This window comes from Chionomys nivalis, chromosome 8 (assembly GCF_950005125.1).
Source record: "Chionomys nivalis chromosome 8, mChiNiv1.1, whole genome shotgun sequence".
Lineage (NCBI taxonomy): Eukaryota > Metazoa > Chordata > Mammalia > Rodentia > Cricetidae > Chionomys > Chionomys nivalis.
The window spans coordinates 69587429-69607154 of record NC_080093.1 but is presented as its reverse complement, the minus strand read 5'-3'; the positions used below and the strand labels follow the sequence as shown (position 1 = coordinate 69607154).

Here is a 19726-nt window from a genome sequence, read left to right as displayed (position 1 = left end):
AGCTCTTGTAGACCAGGCTGGTCTCGAACTCACAGAGATCCGCCTGCCTCTGCCTCCCGAGTGCTGGGATTAAAGGCGTGCGCCACCACCGCCCGGCAATACCTTTTTTTTAAAAAAAGCATTTAACTGCAAAGAAGCATTCTGACCATCTGTAGTTGTTGCTTTTCTCTTTGTTCTGGGGGGGACCCGCCATCCAGCTCCCAAATAAATGCACATGGAGCCGGGCGGTGGTGGCGCACGCCTTTAATCCCAGCACTCGGGAGGCAGAGATAGGCGGATCTCTGTGAGTTCGAGACCAGCCTGGTCTACAAGAGCTAGTTCCAGGACAGACTCCAAAACCACAGAGAAACCCTGTCTCAAAAAAACCAAAAAAAAAAAAAAAAGCACATGGAGACTTATTACTTATAAATGCCAAGCCTTAGCTTGGCTTGTTTATAGACACCTTTTCTTGAATTATCCCGTCTACCTTTTGCCCATGGGCTTTTACCTTTCTCTATTTCTGTGTATCTTTTCTTCCTTCTTATTCCATGGCTGGCCCCTTCTTTTTTTCACTCCTTAATCTCTCCCTCATCCTCTCATCCTAGATTTCTCATATTTATTCTGCCAGCCAGGCCTATCCTTTCTCTGCCCAGCTATCGGCCCTTCAGCTTTTTATTAGACCAGTCATGTATTTTTTTTTTTTTTTTTTTTGGTTTTTCGAGATAGGGTTTCTCTGTGGCTTTGGAGCCTGTCCTGGAACTAGCTCTTGTAGACCAGGCTGGTCTCGAACTCACAGAGATCCGCCTGCCTCTGCCTCCCGAGTGCTGGGATTAAAGGCGTGCGCCACCATCGCCCGGCTACCAGTCATGTATTTTAGACAGACAAAGTAACACAGCTTCAGAGTTAAACAACTGCAGCATAAAAGAACGCTGCACATCTTTGCATTACTAGGCAAATGTAACAGTCTTAAAGTATTCCACAAGAACCATCAGAAGAAGCCCATCAACAGAGCCGCCCCTTCACTCATCTGGTGCCTGAGTGCTTCCCTGCCCAGTCTGTTTAACTCTCTCTTTTTCCTTTTGAAATGGACTCTTCTTTTTTTTTTTTTTTTTTTTTTTTGGTTTTTCGAGACAGGGTTTCTCTGTAGCTTTGGTGCCCGTCCCGGAACTAGCTCTTGTAGACCAGGCTGGCCTCGAACTCCCAGAGATCCGCCTGTCTCTGCCTCCCGAGTGCTGGGATTAAAGGCGTGCGCCACCACCGCCCGGCGAAATGGACTCTTCTGTATTGTCGCCCAGCTGGCTTTGAACTCAGGATCCTCCAGAGTAGCTTGGATTACAGAGGTGAGTCACTGCAACCAACTTCTAATTTAATTTTCTGTCCTCATCCCGTGGACTTCACTATTGGTAGGATGGTTGTGTCTTTGAAATACAAATTGTTCTCTCTGCTTTTATCTTCCCTCCGCCCTCCCCTGTTTTGTCTTTTTAGATAGAGTCTTACTTTGTAAGCCTGCTTGGCCTTCGATTTAACAGAGATCCACCTGCTTCTGCCTCCCTAACGCTGAGTGGCACCCTGCCCAGCTAAAAATATCTAGCGGGGTAAGCAAGACAGTACTGTAGACTGGATTTGACCTTGGGCTAATTTTCCACCCACACTACCTGTTGTCAGAAATGTTTCCTTACTGTGTGTAACTTAAGCAAATCAGTCCTCTCTGAACCATCTTGAAGTGCGTTTGTAAAATGGGGCCGTGCTCCTTTATGCAAAGCCAATGTGACCAAGAGTGTAAAACAGTAAGCTGGTACGAACTGGTACACAAGCCAGGGACCGCAACGCCTACCTGTACTCTCGCGACTTTGGGGGTGGGGTTAGGGGAAGAAATATAACTAGATTCGCCACAAGATCAAAACTAACCAGGGCTACAACATAGTGAGACGCTGACTCAAAAGTCAGAAACACCACACGGTAAACGAAGGGGGCAGACTGGGCGGCCGTGGATCTGGGCCGTCTGCGGGCAAACAGCAAGCTGTCTGGCAGGCCAGCAGACGAGACGGCGACGCGAGAAGAAACAGGGGAGGAAAAAGGAGGGGAAAGAAGAGAGGAGGTAACAGGGCCCGCTCTCCAGGCCAGGCGCAAGTGAGAGGCCCAGACCCGCGGGGGCGCACGTGGCCTAGCGGGCGCAGCAGTCCCGCTGAGGCGCCGAGACCCAGCAGCGGCGGCGACCGGCTGGGGGTGCTCGGAGCGCGGCTGTAGGGCCTTGAAGGCAGGACTGGGCGTCTTCAGTTCGTTAGGAGTTTCCGGGCCGCCGACACCTCCGAGTCCCGGCTCCCCCTCCCGGGCGGTTAGGGACAGAAGTCCAGGCCTCCGGCCTCTCCCCCTAGGGGCGGGGCCAGGCGTACGAGCCAATGAATGACCGCCCCTGGGGCCCCGCCCCGCCCCCGCCTCCGGAGCCGCGGCCTTCGCGGAGCACCCAACCGCCCCTCGCCCAGGCCCGGGGCCGCACGAGCGCCGAACCTCGGGCTGGTGAGTGCGCACCCTACCCCGGGGCCTCAACTCCAGCTGGCCTCCAGCCCGTCCCTTAGCGCTCGGGTCCCCGAGCCAGGCTCCGGGGAGTGACTCAGCGCGAGGAGGGTGGCAACTCGCGGGAGCTGGAGATTCGAACTGTTCAGGGCCCTGAATACCGGGATGAGTGGGGTGAACGGGTGTCTTCCGAGCTGGGCCTTGGGCAGTGCCGGAGCGTGGGGCCGGGCTAGGGTGGATGGGAGAGGACCAGACTCGGAGCCTGGACAGGGCGGAGGAAGCCACGGCTGCACCGCCTTGTCTGGGCCGGGGCCACAGTGGGGGTGGGGTGGAGGTGGGGGGCGGGTCCTGAGCCTCTGATCCAGCGCCCCGCCTCAGGACACCAAGATGCCTGGAGAACAGCAGGCAGAGGAGGAGGAGGAGGAAGAGATGCAGGAGGAGATGGTGCTGCTGGTGAAGGGTGAGGAGGAGGAGGGTGAGGAGAAGTATGAGGTGGTGAAACTCAAGATCCCTGTGGACAACAAGGAGGTACGTGTTACACCCTGATTCCACCCCCACCCTCGAACCTGTGCCAGGCACAAGTCAGGAATCCTACCCCTCACCTTTTCCTGGATCTCAGATCTGGAATCTCAGGATTAGCCTAACCTTCTGCCCACTGTCCCGACCTGATCGGAGATGTTTTGGCCCACGGTGAGAGTCAGGCGCCGTGCTGAGTGCTGCATGGGGGCACCAGGCTAAGTGGTTTTGGGCTCCTTGCAATCCTGAGTTCAGATATATAGGAGTGGGTGAAGGCTAGAGGTGGGAGCATAACTCAGACTCAGGAGGGAAGATTGGTCAGGCAACAGTATCAACAGCTTGCATAGTTTATGGTGTGCCAGACGCTATTCTAAGCCCCTCCAGTCTGGTTTGTTGGTAGTATTGACTCCATTTTACAGGTGAGGAACTGAGACACAGGGCAGTTGGTAACTGACCTAAGATCTCAAAGTTAGTAACTGACTGCCCCAGACAGAAAGAATGGCCCTTTCAGAGGAGAACTACGAGCGAGCCAGTGGTTCCTGCGTCCTGCAGCGTGGCTCCAGGTAGACTGGCTGGCAGACCATGCTGGGAATCTGGGTTTTCTTCTGAAGGTATCTTAAGGTTTTAAGGACATCAGAAGGAGTAGAGCCTGCCATTCGAGATATTTTAATTGTCACCAGCTACTTTGCCTCCCAGAGCTGCCAGGACCCTGGGCTGTCCCTGTCTGAGTAGCCTTGAGTCCAGCTGCAGGGCTCCCCGGGGTTTCAAGGCTCACCTTCCTGGGGAAGTTCTAGTACCCTCTAGTGGACACGGTGAGTTGCTGGGAAAAGGGCCCCTTTCTCTAGGCCTCTTCCACTCTAAATTAACTATGAAGCTGTTTTTTCCGGCCTTCGTGGCCTGTGTCTTAGCACAGCCCGCCTTTCGGGCCGTGCTGGTCCTGCTGTCGTCTTTGGTCTGTACATGAAGGGCCTAGGGCTCTAGAGCTTAGGGTAGACTTCCATCCCCGTCACCTACCTACCTGCTGAAAAGTTCCTAGGCCTTGTGAGTTTTTCTTGTGGTTCTAAGGCCTGACCAAGGCTTTGCATGTCTGTATTATAGCCTGGCCATCGAGACACGGTCTCAGTCAAGTGGCCCGGGCGGGCCTAGAACTTGTTCTCCAGTGCAGGCAGGCAGTCCTTTGACCTCAGCCTTCCTAGTGATTGAGTGAGATTGCAGGCCTGAGCAAAGCTACTCGGCTTCTCTCTGTGCCTCAGTTTCCTCATTAGTGAAAGGGAAAGCAGAGCAGTGTTTACGTCTTGGAGTCGTAAGGCCTGAGTGAATACCGGAGTTAGAGCTGCGTCTCACACATAGCACTGGGGAAATAGTTCTGTATGTTTTTATTTGTATGTGTGGGTGAGTGGTCTGTGTGGATGTGTGTCCCTGTGCGTGTGTCAGAGCAGGGCCAGGATGGCAGGTGCCTGCTCCATTACTCTCTACCTTAGTCCCTTGACAGGGCCTCTCACTGAACCTGGAGTTAGACTGGTGGCCTGCAAACCTAGCTAATCTCCCCATATCCTCCCACTACAGCACTGACGGGTGCAAGGCCCAGCTATTAGTTTTGTTGTTGTTAATTTGGTGTTTCTGAGACAGCATTTCTGTGTGTAGCTCTAGCTGGCCTGCAACTTGATCTGTAGTGCAGACTGGTCTGAAACTCCTACCTGCCTACCTCTGCCTCCCAGGTGTCATTGAAGGTGTGTGTACTACACCTGTCTCCAACCATTTTATTTGTTTAATTTCTTTGAGAGGGAGAGAGAGAGAGCACACAGACCCTCATGAGGAGGTCAGAAGACAACTTGTGGGAGTCAGTTCTCTCCTTCCACCATGGGTTCCAGGGACAGAACTTGGTCCTTGAGGGCTACGTGACAAGCCTTGTTACCTGTTGACCTCCTCCCTCGTTTTTATCAAAGGCTTTTTAAGGCTGATCTCAGGTTGGACAGAGTTGAAGGCAAACTACCCCAGGCAATGGAAAAGGCTTCAAGAGAGGGTGTGTGCACTTTGGAGGCCTAAGTGGGGAGGTGACAATTCGTGGAGGGGGCTGGAGAGATGGCTCAGTGGTTAAGAGCACTGACTGTTCTTCCAAAGGTCCTGAGTTCAATTCCTAGCAACCACATGGTGGCTCACAACCATCTGTAATGGGGTCTGGTGCCCTCTTCTGGCCTGAAGACATACATGGAAGGAATGCTGTATACATAATAAATAAATAAATATTTTTTTAAAAAAAAAACAATTCGTGGAGGAAGGACAAGAGCAAAGGGAGAAAGTGAACTAGAAAGGTTTCATTGGGGCCAAAGCGTAAAAGGTTCTAAACAAGACAGGGTAGCAATTTGGGCATACTGTGTTCCATCCTGCCGAGACATGGCAAGTCTTAAGCCAGTCAATGAAAATAATCTGAGTTTCTATTGAAAAGAATCTCTGACTGGGGGTGGGGGTGTGTCAGCATCCAGAGTTCTTGCCTCCATGCAGAAAGTCCTGGTCCCCAGCACCACATAATCAGGCATGGTGGTGTATACTGTGGTTCTGCTACTAGGGAGGTAGAGGCAGGAAGTTCAGAAGTTCAGGGTTGGGGCCAGAGAGATGCATAGTGGTTAAGAGCACTCGCTGCTCTTCTAGAGGATCCAGGTTCCGTTCCCAGCACCCACATGACAACTCACAACCACCTGTAACTCCAGTTCCAAGAGGTTCAGTGCCCTCTTCTGGCCTCCATGGACACCAAACTTTCAAGGCAAAACAGTCAAGCACATCATAAATTTTTAAAAGTTCAAACTTATCTTCAGTTATGTAGTAGGTTTAAGGCCAGCTTAAGCCTACATGAAACCTATCTTTAAAAAAAAGTAAAATAAAATAAAACCAAACCCAAACAGCAACAACAAAAAGCCAGCCGGGTATGGTGGCTCATGCTTTTAATTCCAGCCATCGGGAGAAAGGGGAAGACAGATATCTGTGAGTCTGAGACCAGCCTGGTCTACAAGGTGAGTTCCAATGTAGCCAGGGTGATTTTAGAGGAACTCTATCTCAAAACAAAAACCAAAATAACAATTATAAAAATCTTGTCTGCTAGCTGGGCGGTGGTGGCGCACGCCTTTAATCCCAGCACTTGGAAGGCAGAGGCAGGCGGATCTCTGTGAGTTTGAGACCAGCCTGGTCTACAAGAGCTAGTTCCAGGACAGGCTCCAAAACCACAGAGAAACCCTGTCTCAAAAAACAAAAAAACAAACAAAAAAATCTTGTCTGCTAAGGTGTTGAAGTAACAACAGCAATAAGAGAAAAGGGTGTTTGGGTATCCGCTGAACTAGCTGAAGCTGAGAGAGAAAGTCCAGCCTGTAAGTAATGTCAGGGAGCAATCAAATCCTAGCTCTACCATTTGCCTCAGTTTCTCCAAATGTAAAGTGGGATAACAAGAGCAGTGAATGAGCTGGCACGGTGGTGGTGAATGCCTTTTTTTTTTTTTTTTTTTTTTAATTTTCTTGAGACAGGGTTTTGCTGTCCTGGAACTTGCTCTATGGACCAGGTTGGCCTCAAACTCACAGAGATCCTCCTGCCTCTGCCTCCCAAGTGCTTGGAATAAACGTGTTTGCTACCACCACACTGACCGGTGGGTGGCGAATGCCTTTAACCTCAGCATTCCAGAGGCAGACACAGGAAGATCTCTGAGTTTGAGGCAGGCCTGGTCTACATATCAAGTTCTAGTACGGTCAAGACAAAAGACCCTGTCTCACACAAACAGAACAGACCATCAAATGTCATTCTGGGATCGGGGTAAATGGATTAGGAGGAGGGTGGGTTGCTAACAAGATAGCTCAATGATTTGTTATGTGGCCTCCCTTAACCGCTTTTCCTAATGTACACATTAGCTATCTCAAAAGTGCCTTCTAACCAGCGTGGTGGAATCTACCCATAATCCTTTCCAGTTCTAGGGAGGCCAAGGCAGGAGGATTGCAAGTTCCAGGCCAGTGTGGGCTGCATACATAGCTTGTGCCCGTCTGGGGGGTGGCATCCAGTACCAGCAGACTGATCATTATCTGTCACCCCGTGGCCATTCTTTGTTGAGAGCAGGCCTCAAGGGGCGTGGCTGAAACTGCGGGAAAGCTGGGCGTGTTAGGTTCAGTCCCCAGGCCTGTAGGAAAATGGGCTGCTGGGAGGCTACACTCAGAGTTTGGAATAGTCTTTGCCTGTCAAACTCTGATCTGTCTGAATTTGAAATCACATTTATTTGTGTGTGTGTACAGTGGGTACCATGGTATGGGGGTACCAGTCAGAGAACAACTTTACAGAAGTTGGTTCTTTGCTTCTGAAGCCAGGTAGGTCTTTTTGTTTTGTTTTGTTTTTTGTTTTTGTTTTTTTTTTTTTGTTTTTCGAGACAGGGTTTCTCTGTGGTTTTGGAGCCTGTCCTGGAACTAGCTCTCGTAGACCAGGCTGGTCTCGAACTCACAAAGATCTGCCTGCTTCTGCCTCCCGAGTGCTGGGATTAAAGGCGTGCGCCACCACCGCCCGGCTTGCCAGGTAGGTCTTAAGGATTAGATTCAAGTCACGGTTAGCAGCAGATGCCCTTACTAGCTGAGCCATCTTGCTAGGTCTGAGTGGAACTCAATAAATAAATAAATAACCAACCGACCTATCTTGAAGGAGTAGAAAATATCCCCTCCCCTACCTGCCAAGAGGCTATATGCACAGTCTCACTCTCCTGAAACCCTGGAGTGCTTCTCTGTGTCTTTAGGATGAAGTTTTGACCATTACACTGGACGCTCAAAGCTCCCCAGTACGCTTGTCTTCTTTCTAATTGCCTAGCGCTCGCCTCATGCCCAGCTGATCCTGAGCCCCGCTGTGCAGTTCAGCCTACAAACTCGTTCTTAGCCTTCCACCTGTATTCTCTGGGTGTAGCTCTTCTTACCTCAGATTAGATTGCTTAATTTTTGCATTTCTTATTTATCGAGATGGGAGTCTTGCTATGTATGGTCGTAGGCAGGCTCTGAACTTGTGACCCTCCTGCCTCAGTTTCCGCACTGCTAGGATTACAGGTGTGTGCCATCACTATCCATTACAGGTGTGTGGACTTAATTTAAATATGTTTGAAGATCATGGGGGCTTGATAAAGTGGGATTCTTTGTTTCTGCAAAGCTCGAGGTGGAATTGAGGTCTTGTGCATACTAGGTGCCACTGACCTGTATGCCTATGTATTGCCAACATAAAATGAGGATTTAAAAAAAGTTTAAGATTTATTTTTATTTATGTGTACAAGTGTTTTGCCTGCATGTATGTGTGCACCACATATGTGTTGTTCCCATAGAGGCCAGAAGAGGGCACTGTAACCCCTGAAACTAGTTTCAGATACTTGTGAATTACCTTGTGGGTTCTAGGAGCTCAGTCCAGGTCCTCTGCTACAGTGCCAGTGCTCTTAACCACAGAGCAATCTCTTCAACCCCTAAAAGGAAGATTATGACTCACATCTTGGGTGAGATTTAAGATTTAGGCTGTCCTCAAACCCTGTATAGCTGAAGAACCAGAATCCCTTGTTTTCCTGCCTCTACCTCACAAATGTTGGAATTAAGGTTTGGAGTCAGCTGGAATTCACTGTAGAGTGGAGGCTGGCCTTGAATTTCCGATTTCCTGCCTGAGTGCTGCTTACAGTGGCATGCCACCTTGGCTGGTGTCTGTAGTGCTGGGGATTAGGCCTCGGGCTTTGTGTCTGCTAAGGAACAACTTACCGACTGAGCTACAGCTCCAACCTGAGCTTGTATATTTTTCACAAGTGCCCAGCGATTCTGACGTGGCTGGGCTGTGGGCCACATCCTATAGCCTTGGGGTGGTGTTTTATACTTTGTAGGAAACAGGGAGATTTTGACTAAAGAGTTTAGGGCAGAAGACAAGCTGCCTGGGTGACTTCACACTTCAGATGTGACATTAGGATTGCATCATGGGTAGGAATGATAGACCTGAGTTCAAACCTTGGTTCTGCTATTTATTAGCTATATGGCATTGGGTAATCAATTGATGTCTGACTTATTTCTTCATTTATGTGACAGGGCTGAAGTCCCTAGCACAAAGGATTGTGAAAATCTCATTAGCTTGTTTGGAGACAGGGTCTCACTATTTAGCCCAGGCTGGCCTTAAGCCATGACCCTCCAAGTGCTACTAGGATGGTGGTTACCTCTCCTGGTCTTATTCACGTCTCAGGGAGCTAGACTCAGATCATTAGCAAGATTTCATTCCAGCCTGGCGCACGCCTTTAATCCCAGCACTCGGGAGGCAGAGGCAGGCGGATCTCTGTGAGTTCGAGGCCAGCCTGGTCTAGAAGAGCTAGTTCCAGGACGGGAACCAAAAAGCTACAGAGAAACCCTGTCTTGAAAATCAAAAAAAAAAAAAAAAAAAAAAAAAAAGATTCCATTCCAGTGCCCAAAGCCCCTCCTGGAATGGAGATAATGATAACCCATGTGTTTCCCTTAGATATACCTATGACACTATTTAATTTCTGAATTAGGCATAGTAAGAGTTCAACAATAATAGCATAGAACTATAACCGTATACTGTAATAAAATGGGAAGAATTTCTTTCTTGTAAGTCCAGGAAGCCAGTGTGAGGAGGTCAACTTAAAGAAGGGTGCTGGGAAAGGATCTAAAGGAAAGGCCGTCCCCGCAGTGACCTCATTGTGTCAAGAGCAGGGCAAGGGAGAAAAGCGACCCTGGGTAACTCAGACGGGATCCCTACTGTGTTCACTTTAACGTGGAAGTTTTCTTGAAGGAAGGCAGAGACTGAGAGTGAAGCCTCTGTCTAGCCCTGGCTGTGAGTTTGGGGGTGAGCTGTTCCTCCCCATTATCCCTTGGACTTTGTCAGCTTAGTCTCTCTGAGCCTTGGTTATTTGCTGTCAGGGGGTGGTCCCTGTGATCCCTGTACTCAGCAGGTGGAGGTAGGGGAACCAGCCTGAGCTTTATGATAGCAAGGCAAGAACCTACCCAGAAAACAAAAATAAATAAGCAAATTAAACCTGCATGATGGAACACACTTGTAATCCAACAGTCAGGAGGCAGATTTTGTCCATGAGTTTGAGGCTAGCCTGGGCTACACATGAAGATACTGTCTCACCTGACTGAGGAATAACAGGAAGATTTACCATAATAGCATGCCTATTGTCAGAGTCTGACATGGGGCTCTCGACTACAGAAGCCCCTTTTGGGTCTACATTTCATGACATACACCCTGCCGTGGATGCTGAAACTTTGAATGGTTTCGAATTGTGTGTGTGTGTGTTTATTTAGGTTGTTGTTGAGATAAGTTCTTGCCATATTCCCCAAGCTGGCCCAGAACTGTGATCCTCCTGCTTCAGTCTCCGGGGTGCTGGGGTTATAAGTGTGCTGCCACACCTAGCTGTGCTTTCTCCTTTAGGTATATACCTATGATACAGTTTAATTTCTAAATTAGGCATAGCAAGAGTTCAACAATAATAATATAGAACTATAACAATATACTGTAATAAAACTTGTTTTAAACTTACAAATTGTTTATTTTTGAAATTTCCCACTTAATATTTTCAGACCATGATTGACAGACAGCTGGCAGCTGAAACTGGGGAAGTCAAGCTAGGGGAGGACTGCTGTCGTTAGAGCCAGAGCTCTCTTGGCTGATTGCTAGGTCCCCACGTGGTCATGTTCTAACTTGAATTCAAAGCCGCTTCCTTTTTTATTTATTTATTTAGTTAGTTTTTCGAGACAGAGTTTCTCTGTGGTTTTGGAGCCTGTCCTGGAACTAGCTCTTGTAGACCAGGCTGGTCTCGAACTCACAGAGATCCGCCTGCCTCTGCCTCCCAAGTGCTGGGATTAAAGGCGTGCGCCACCACCGCCTGGCTTGATTTAATTTTATTTTGTTTTGAGATAGGGTCTCATTATGCAACCCTAGCTGCCCTGTCACAGTGTTTTCCTAGCACCCCCTACATCGGCAGCATTCTAACAGAACCAGCGGTCTTAGCTCTTTGGTCCTGTAAGCAGGATTCTTCCCAGGGCTGGAGATGAAATTGGTAGCCAAGCTCACTGTCACTGCTGTGTCACCAGCACCAAGGTTTTGAGACAGCTCAGTCTGGCCTGGATCTCTTGATCCTCTTGTCCCATTGCTGGTTTTCCGGGCACCTAGCACTTTTTGTTTAATGGCAAATCCCGGGTGCTGCTTAACTCTATAACCTAGAACGTGTCCAATAAACTTTATGAATTAACACAAGTAACTTATAATGCCACAGGGCATTGTGATGTATTAACTATGTAAGGTGCACAACCACGGAGGCAGGCACAGTTTCCTATTTTACAGGTGGAGGAAATGAGGCTCAAAAAATTTGCAGTGTGCGGGAGATCAAGGTTTCCGCTGAGGCCTCTTAAGGCTGACCTGTCCTCCCTCTCCCTGCAGGTTGCCAGCCAGATGCCAGCGCCGTCGGTCGACCCGGCGCGGCCCCACGCGTGCCCAGACTGCGGCCGCGCCTTTGCGCGCCGCTCCACACTAGCCAAACATGCGCGCACGCACACGGGCGAGCGTCCCTTCGCGTGCACGGAGTGCGGCCGGTGCTTCTCGCAGAAGTCGGCGCTGACTAAGCACGGCCGCACGCACACGGGCGAACGACCCTACCAGTGCCCGGAGTGCGACAAGCGCTTCTCCGCCGCCTCGAACCTGCGGCAGCACCGGCGGCGTCACACGGGCGAGAAACCGTACGCATGCGCACACTGCGGCCGGCGCTTTGCGCAGAGCTCCAATTACGCGCAGCATTTGCGCGTGCACACGGGCGAGAAGCCTTACGCGTGCCCGGACTGCGGACGAGCCTTCGGCGGAAGTTCGTGCCTGGCGCGCCACCGACGCACGCACACGGGCGAGCGCCCGTACGCATGCGCCGACTGCGGCACGCGCTTCGCTCAGAGCTCGGCGCTGGCCAAGCACCGGCGCGTGCACACGGGCGAGAAGCCGCATCGCTGTGCCGTGTGCGGCCGGCGCTTCGGCCACCGTTCCAACCTGGCGGAGCATGCGCGCACGCATACGGGCGAGCGGCCCTACCCGTGCACGGAGTGCGGCCGGCGCTTCCGCCTCAGCTCACACTTCATCCGCCACCGTCGCGCGCACATGCGGCGCCGCCTCTACATCTGCGCGGGCTGCGGCCGAGACTTCAAGCTACCCGCCAGTGCCACAGCCGCCACGCCCACCGAGCGCTGCCCGGAGTGCGAGGGCAGCTGAGCCACGGCGGGGCAGCGAGGGCCACTTGGGATTTGCACCCGAATGGCTGCTTCCACGCTTGCACCTGGGTCGGGGTGCTTTGGGACTGGGCAACAGGGAGTGACCTGTTGAGATCCCTGCAAACCGTGCCCCGTCCCCAGCTACATTCCCTTGGCCCTTCTGAATGAATAAAGTATTCTATCCTCACTTTACCGGTGCCTGTAAGTGAGGTGGGTGGCAAGGGGAGGAACACTAGGTGTAATGGAGCAAAGCGGGGTATAAAGTAGCCTGAAGGGATTCCAGGGACTGGGAGACACACACCTGGCTTTGGCTATGGCTCAGTCTCAGTTCTCAAAAGAACCATAAACAGGACATATTCATGACATGTTCTACAGCCTTGGGGGATCAGTACGGCAAATGGGGAGAGATAGGGTTATGTAGATAGAAGAACTCATTTATGTAAGTACATTAACATCACCCACATTTATTTAGGGTCTAAGTGGACCCATTACTCATATACACCAGGCAGGTCTTACACTCTGGTGAATCGCTTTCTGCTTCCTGAATCCTTAGATTATAAACTTGCACCACCACAGCTGGCCCCAAACCTCATTTTATCTTCACTTTTGCGGACAGCTAGTGAATGGCCTAACAGACAAGGAAATTGGCGATCCCAATCCGGTGTTCACCAGAACTATGACGGGGAAAGTAGGCAGTGATTCAACCCCAGGGTGTGTGTACACGCGTCCACACACATACACATTAAAAAAAAAAAAAAATCTTGCAGAGGCTCTGAGTTCTATTCCAAGAATCCATAACTCTAGTTCTAGGGGATCTAAAGCTTTTGTCCGACTTCATGGGCACCAGGCACTGACATGGTACACAGATACACATGTAGGCAAAACATTCATACGCATAAAAAGTTTTGGTTTGGCCGGGCGGTGGTGGCGCACGCCTTTAATCCCAGCACTTGGGAGGCAGAGGCAGGCGGATCTCTGTGAGTTTGAGACCAGCCTGGTCTACAAGAGCTAGTTCCAGGACAGGCTCCAAACCCACAGAGAAACCCTGTCTCGAAAAGAAAAAAAATATAGGAAAAAAAAAAGTTTTGGTTTGTTGCCCAAACTGCCCTCAAACTTGGATCCTTCTGCTCTGGTTAAGTGCCAGGTGTGATATCTGAGTCCAAGGCCAGCCAACCATACATAGTGATTTGTCTCAACAAACAACAAAAAGACCCGCCCCCAAAAAGGAGCAGAAAGTGTGCTAACTGCTAAGCAATCTCTGCAACCCTCGAAGTCATGCTTTTCCCCCTTGTGGCGTACACCTTTATTTTCCATCATAACATTTTTATTGATTTGGGAATATCACACAATGCACCCTGTTTACACTCATTTCCAGTTCCTCCCAGGTCTACCCTCCAGCCTTGTGCCCTTACCACAAAAAGAAAAAAAAAATACACCAGGTCCAATTTGTATTGGCCACTCACTACTCACTGGAGCATGGTCAGACGTCCAGTGGCCGGCCAGCCCCTTAAAGATAACCGAGTCGGGGGCTGGAGAAATGGCTCAGAGGTTAAGAGCATTGCCTGCTCTTCCAAAGGTCCTGAGTTCAATTCCCAGCAACCACATGGTGGCTCACAACCATCTGTAATGGGGTCTGGTGCCCTCTTCTGGCTTGCAGGCATACACGCAGACAGAATATTGTATACATAATAAATAAATATTAAAAAAAAAAGATAACCGAGTCGTTCCCCACCTCCCTCCAGAGGCCATCAACTGTGAAGAGCTACACTCCAGCATCCCTGTCAGAAGTCACGTTTTAAGGTTTGTCAGGATGGTGGCGCACGCTTTTAATCCCAGCACTCGGGAGGCAGAGGCAAGTGGGTCTCTAAGGCCAGCCTGGTCTACAGAGCGAGTTCTAGGGCAGACTCCAAAGCCACACAGAGAAACCCTGTCTCAAAAAATCAAACAAAAAACCAACAAGATTCAGAGGGTTTGGGAATATAAAATAAAGCAGTTTAATGATGACTTGCTTTACCTGAGAAGGCAAGATGGGCAGGAGAGGGTGCTGGGAAACCCTCACTTCACTAATGTGCAAACAGGCTGAGGGGCAGACAATCACTACTACTGCTTTCTCTGTGTGACACCGTCTTGGGGAGGCAGGCCTAGCAGTCTCAGGGGAAGTGGGGTGCCTTAGGTTACACACCACATAAATCATTCACTCAATACCACCTCGCTGCAGAGGAATAACAGAATTAGCCAGGTGAGAGGGGTGGGTGGCCTTGTACCAAGGGACCAAAGAGGAAAGGAAGCTGTATTCTGCACTCATCAAAGCCTTGTGGCCCACCCACATTTACTTCCGGCTCTCTGCTTTTGTAAGCCTGCTTCTCTGAAGGACCTGAGATGTTCTTTTTTTTTTTTTTTTTTGGTTTTTCGAGACAGGGTTTCTCTGTGGTTTTGGAGCCTGTCCTGGAACTAGCTCTGTAGACCAGGCTGGTCTCGAACTCACAGAGATCCGCCTGCCTCTGCCTCCCAAGTGCTGGGATTAAAGGCGTGCGCCACCACCGCCCGGCCAGACCTGAGATGTTCTATCTAGCTACCCAGGAAAAATATAAATGTTGTTGTCATGTATCATTTTATTGAGAGAGAAAAGACCAGGAGATTATCTTTTGGAAACTCTTGGGCCTCAGACCTATGATTCAGTTAAGAATGGACTAGAACGAGTCCATCTCTGCTGTTCTGACACTGTTTCCTAGATGGAGGCCTGGCTTTGCAACTCAGAGGTAGGTTCTGCAGCCCCCACAGCCTGGTTTTCGGGGATGGACCTATGGGGCAAGTCTGTGTACTTGCAGGCAGAACCTCGAGAGAGATGGACTGGGTAGCGTCGTCGGTTGGTGTCCATTTTGGCAATTACTGCTCGAGGTAAATCCACGCGACAACGGGCTGCTAATGCCACCAGGTAGATGAGGACGTCGCTGAGCTCCTCTTGAAGGGCTGCTCGTTCCTTTGGCAGCCAGGCTTGAGGACCAGGCTCTGCATCAGACTTCCACTGGCTGGAAGGAGAACCGGACAGACACACAGCTTGTACCTGAGAGGGCCTGTCTCCAGTCTATCAAGTATCACACTCCCAGAGCCCAGAAAATCCCACCAAGGACATCTACCTGCCTGTGCTCTGGAGGGAGCCAGGTGGGGTGGGGAAGAAGACTTAACAGGTAACAGCCAAACCCTGTGACTCCACCCAAGCCGAGTGGCCAAGACAGCACTGATGAGATGCTTGGGGGCTCAATTCTATTGTTCTCTAGGCTTAGCTGCTGCCCTTCCACACCAAACCCCAGGCCTAAGTCAGTGCGGAAGCTGAATTTATCTTCACGCCATCTTTACCCACTCATCTCCCACCCAAAACCACTTCACCTCTTCTGTTTGTGGTCACTGCTCTTTCTCGCACCACCCGCCGAGTCCCCAGATTTTCCCCTTCTTGATCCTTAGGTCTCAACTCAGAGGTGACCGCCTCAGAAACCCTCCCGTCCACTCCCAACACAGCTTCTTAGGTAGCCGAGGCAGAACACCCGCTCCTCCAGCCGCTCCCTCTCACACCATCACACCTGCCCTACTTTCCTCTGAACCCTTGCCACAGTCACAGATCATTTGCAATGAGCTCCTGTGTTACCAGTCTCCTTCCACTAGGACCGGAGCAGGCCTGGTCCAAGGCCCCGTCTTTTGGGTCCGGATGACTTAACAGACAGCTGATGCTAATTCTCTGTAAGAAAAGGAATGGCCAGCCGGGTGGTGGTGGCGCACGCCTTTAATCCCAGCACTTGGGAGGCAGAGGCAGGCAGATCTCTGTGAGTTCGAGACCAGCCTGGTCTACAAGAGCTAGTTCCAGGACAGGCTCCAAAACCACAGAGAAACCCTGTCTCGAAAAACCAAAAAAAAGAAAAAAAAAAAGGAATGGCCCGCCCTCAGTCATATCTTGTGTGCCCTCTGTTCTGTGTCTCCACAGTGGCTGCCCAGAGTCAGGTTCACACCGGCCTGTTCACTAGTCTGCTCTACTCCATCTTCTCAGACATCCAACCTGCCCTGCAGGCAGAGATCTTCCTGAGACTCCGGTTAGATCAGGCCTTCTGTCTGAATGCCATCACCTTCTAGCGCCGTTACCTGGTTACCTGCCTGGGTTTGTCTCCCACAGTTCCTTCTACAAAATGCTTATGATATACTTGGGGCATACCAGACAACAAGAACAGACACAAGATCCCTCATACTGAATTCGTCTCTCAGAATTTAACTTGCCCTTTCTTGTCTCACTACTTTTCTTTCTTCAACAATTTATCTATTGCTCAGGTATGTGTGCAAGCACCTGTATGTGTCTATGTGCACTATGTATATACAGGAGCCTCCAAGGCCAGAAGACCAGTGTCAGGTCCTCTGAAACTGGAGTTATGGGCGTTATGACCGGCAACAGGGGTGCTGGGAACGGAACTCAGCTCTTCTGCAGGACCAGGAAGTGCTCTGGAGACCTCAGCAGCCCCTTCACCACCTCTGTAAGTGGGAGCTCCCCGCCTGGCCGGCCACAGGGCAGGTCAGGTTTTGAAATTCCTTATTCTCAGCTCCACACAGAGGTAAATGTTAGTGACAACCGTCCTTAGACCTAGGTCGGCTTCACTGCTTCTGCTCCTTCTCTCCCCGGAAACTGGGCACCCTACAGGGCTGGGACCCATCTGTCACCTTCATATCCCCAGCAGCAGCACAAAATACAGCAGTAAGGCAAATAAAAGCCACCACCGTGTTTGAGGCTCAGCTACATGCTACCCTCCCCAAATCACAGCCCCTTCCAGGAAGCCTCCCATCTACTCACAAGAGTTCTGCCAGCTCGCCCACTTCTCCCACCAAGGCTAGGAGCAGGTTTCTAGGCTGGTGGAACTGCTCCCAGTCCCGCTCAGCTGCAAATTCTGCATGGAGACGTCGGCTGGAAAGAAAGAAAGGGGTGGGGTGTTAAAGTCAGGGTTAGAGGGGGAGGGACAAGATACACAGCCCTGGGAGGTAGGGGTCAGACCTTACATATAGATGGGGCAGAGGACTAGGAATCCCACAGTCAATTTCTTGGATGTTCTTAGGTACTACTTTTTTTTTTTTTTTTGAGACAGAGTTTCTCTCTAGCTTTGGAGCCTGTCCTGGAACTAGCTCTTGTAGACCAGGCTGGCCTCGAACTCACAGAGATCCGCCTACCTCTGCCTGGGATTAAGGCGTGCACCTTAACAAGAGGATGAACTTTTTTTTTTTTGTTTTTGTTTTTTCGAGACAGGGTTTCTCTGTGGCTTTGGAGCCTGTCCTGGAACTAGCTCTGTAGACCAGGCTGGTCTCGAACTCACAGAGATCCACCTGCCTATGCCTCCCGAGTGCTGGGATTAAAGGCGTGCGCCACCATCGCCCGGCGAGGATGCACTTTTGAGGCGTCCCCTGGGAGCCTTCCTTGATATTCTACAAGAAATAACATCTCTGTACATTTCAGCCTCCCCTGTCGTACTACCCCTCACTCTTGCGTGCAGAGATGCTGTCAGACTTCCGTTATTTCCCTAAAGTTGGACTAAAGGTTGGTACTACCATGCCCAGGGGCGTCACCCATTTCCCCCGGCTTCAGATGTGCACCGTGCTGATGAGGTTTAGCTAGGTTCGCCAGAGGTCCGTCAGGAGGACCCCGACGAACACGAGCGTGTTGTTCTTGCAGGCCACGTGGAGAGGACTGCCCCACTCCGACAAAAGGGTCTAAGTCTCCACCCGAAGTTGGACAAGGACTTGCTTACATGTCTTCAAGCGTGGGCTCCGGGCTGAAGCTGAACGGGCCGGCAGCAGCAGAGTTTTCTTGCCCCGCATCACCGCCCGCACCGCCACCGGCTTGGGACATTCCGCCCACTAGTCCCTGCCGAGCCGCAGCGAGTAAACCCCGCGCCACGTTCGGAGTCGTCTCCAGGGTCCCGACCAATCCAAGCGCCTTGGTGCGCTCCCGGGGCGGAGCCGGAGGAGGACCCACTCAGCTACGTGGATTTTGTTACGGTCCGTCCCCCATCCGGACTGGACCAATCTGAGGGAGCTTCAAGAGTGTTTTCCCCGCCTGCTCCCTCGAGTTCTTCCGCCCGAGAAAATCTTCTTAAAGGGAACGGAACCAGTTCTCTCTGGATAAGAGATTAGGGCAGAAAGATGTTGTTTGCTTAATGGGCGCCAGAGGGCGCCGAAGTGAAATGGCAGGCGCGGAGGAGGCGGGTCCACTGTAAGCAAAACCTTGAAAGTGACTTCTTTCTTCGTCTCCTCCTCCTCATTCTCCTCCTCCTCATTCTCCTCCTCATTCTCCTCCTCCTCTTCCTCCTCTTTTTTTTTTTTTTCGTCACAGGGTTTCTCTGTAGCTTTGGAGCCTGTCCTGGAACTAGCTCTTGTAGACTAGGCTGGCCTCAAACTCACAGAGATCCGCCTGACTCAGCCTCCGAGTGCTGGGATTAAAGGTGTGTGCACCCCCACTGCCCAGTAAGTGAAGGATCTTGAGCATGCCTTGTCTCTTGGTTAGGAAACTGCCTAAGGTTCTAGAACAGCCTTCCCACAATTTGAAAGAGGTTGACAAGAAAGAGTGCAGAGCCGGGCGGTGGTGGCGCACGCCTTTAATCCCAGCACTTGGGAGGCAGAGGCAGGCGGATCTCTGTGAGTTCGAGACCAGCCTGGTCTACAAGAGCTAGTTCCAGGACAGGCTCCAAAACCACAGAGAAACCCTGTCTCGAAAAACCAAAAAAAAAAAAAAGTGCAGACTGCCAGACACAAGGAGAACCCAGGCTTTATTCCATTTCAGCCTTCTGCCCCAGTGGATTCCAACAATTGGAAGCGATTAACCCTTCCTTGTCATACAGGAAGAGGAAGGCGCTCCTCCTCTTCACCTGCAGCATAGAATACAGGACACTGAAATTCGTGGCAGGTAGTTAGGGTCGGCTCTCTTCCCACCTTTCCAGCTCTGTGGGTCACTATCACAGCCTAACACAATACACAAGAGGACACCAAACTCGCTTATATTAGTGAGTTTATGAACGCTTTTTTCCTCTTTTATTTAAAAAAAAAAGTATTTGGGGTGTGTGTGTGTGTGTGTGTTCTCTGCGTGTATGTCTGTGGACCACTTGCGTGTCTGGTGTCCAGGGTGGCCAGAAGAGGATGTCAGATTCCCTGGAACTGAAGTTAGACAGCTGTAGGATGCCAGTGGGTCCTGGGAACAGAACTGAGGTCCTGCCAGAGCAGCAAGTGATCTTATCCTTGGAACCATCTTTCCAGCCCCTTAAGAATTTTTCCTCCTTAAGATCTATGAAGAAAACTATGTGTGTGCATGTGTCTGAGCATGTGTACACGAGTAAAGTCCACACAGGTCGGAGGTGTGGACTTCCCAGAAGGTAGAGTTATCCACGGTTGTGAGCTGCCCGATGTGGGCACGTGATCCCTCTGCAAGAGTAGCAAAGGTTCTCGATTGCTGAGCTGTCTCC

General features: G+C 50.8%; 2 protein-coding genes across 2 annotated transcripts; one reads left to right on the top strand and one right to left on the bottom strand.

The window, feature by feature from the left end:
* The first annotated feature begins 1867 nt into the window (after positions 1 to 1867).
* Znf771 (zinc finger protein 771) lies at positions 1868 to 12433 on the top strand. Its single transcript, XM_057779231.1, has 3 exons — positions 1868 to 2496; positions 2872 to 3021; positions 11434 to 12433. Exons 1-3 carry the CDS (start codon positions 2383 to 2385, stop codon positions 12244 to 12246), a joined length of 1077 nt encoding a protein of 358 aa, XP_057635214.1. The 5' UTR covers positions 1868 to 2382; the 3' UTR covers positions 12247 to 12433.
* A 1793-nt stretch (positions 12434 to 14226) lies between these two features.
* Dctpp1 (dCTP pyrophosphatase 1) lies at positions 14227 to 18208 on the bottom strand. Its single transcript, XM_057779271.1, has 4 exons — positions 18020 to 18208; positions 17074 to 17184; positions 14800 to 15274; positions 14227 to 14619 (listed from the first exon to the last, which is right to left on the bottom strand). Exons 1-3 carry the CDS (start codon positions 18118 to 18120, stop codon positions 14974 to 14976), a joined length of 513 nt encoding a protein of 170 aa, XP_057635254.1. The 5' UTR covers positions 18121 to 18208; the 3' UTR covers positions 14227 to 14619; positions 14800 to 14973.
* Positions 18209 to 19726: the final 1518 nt, after the last annotated feature.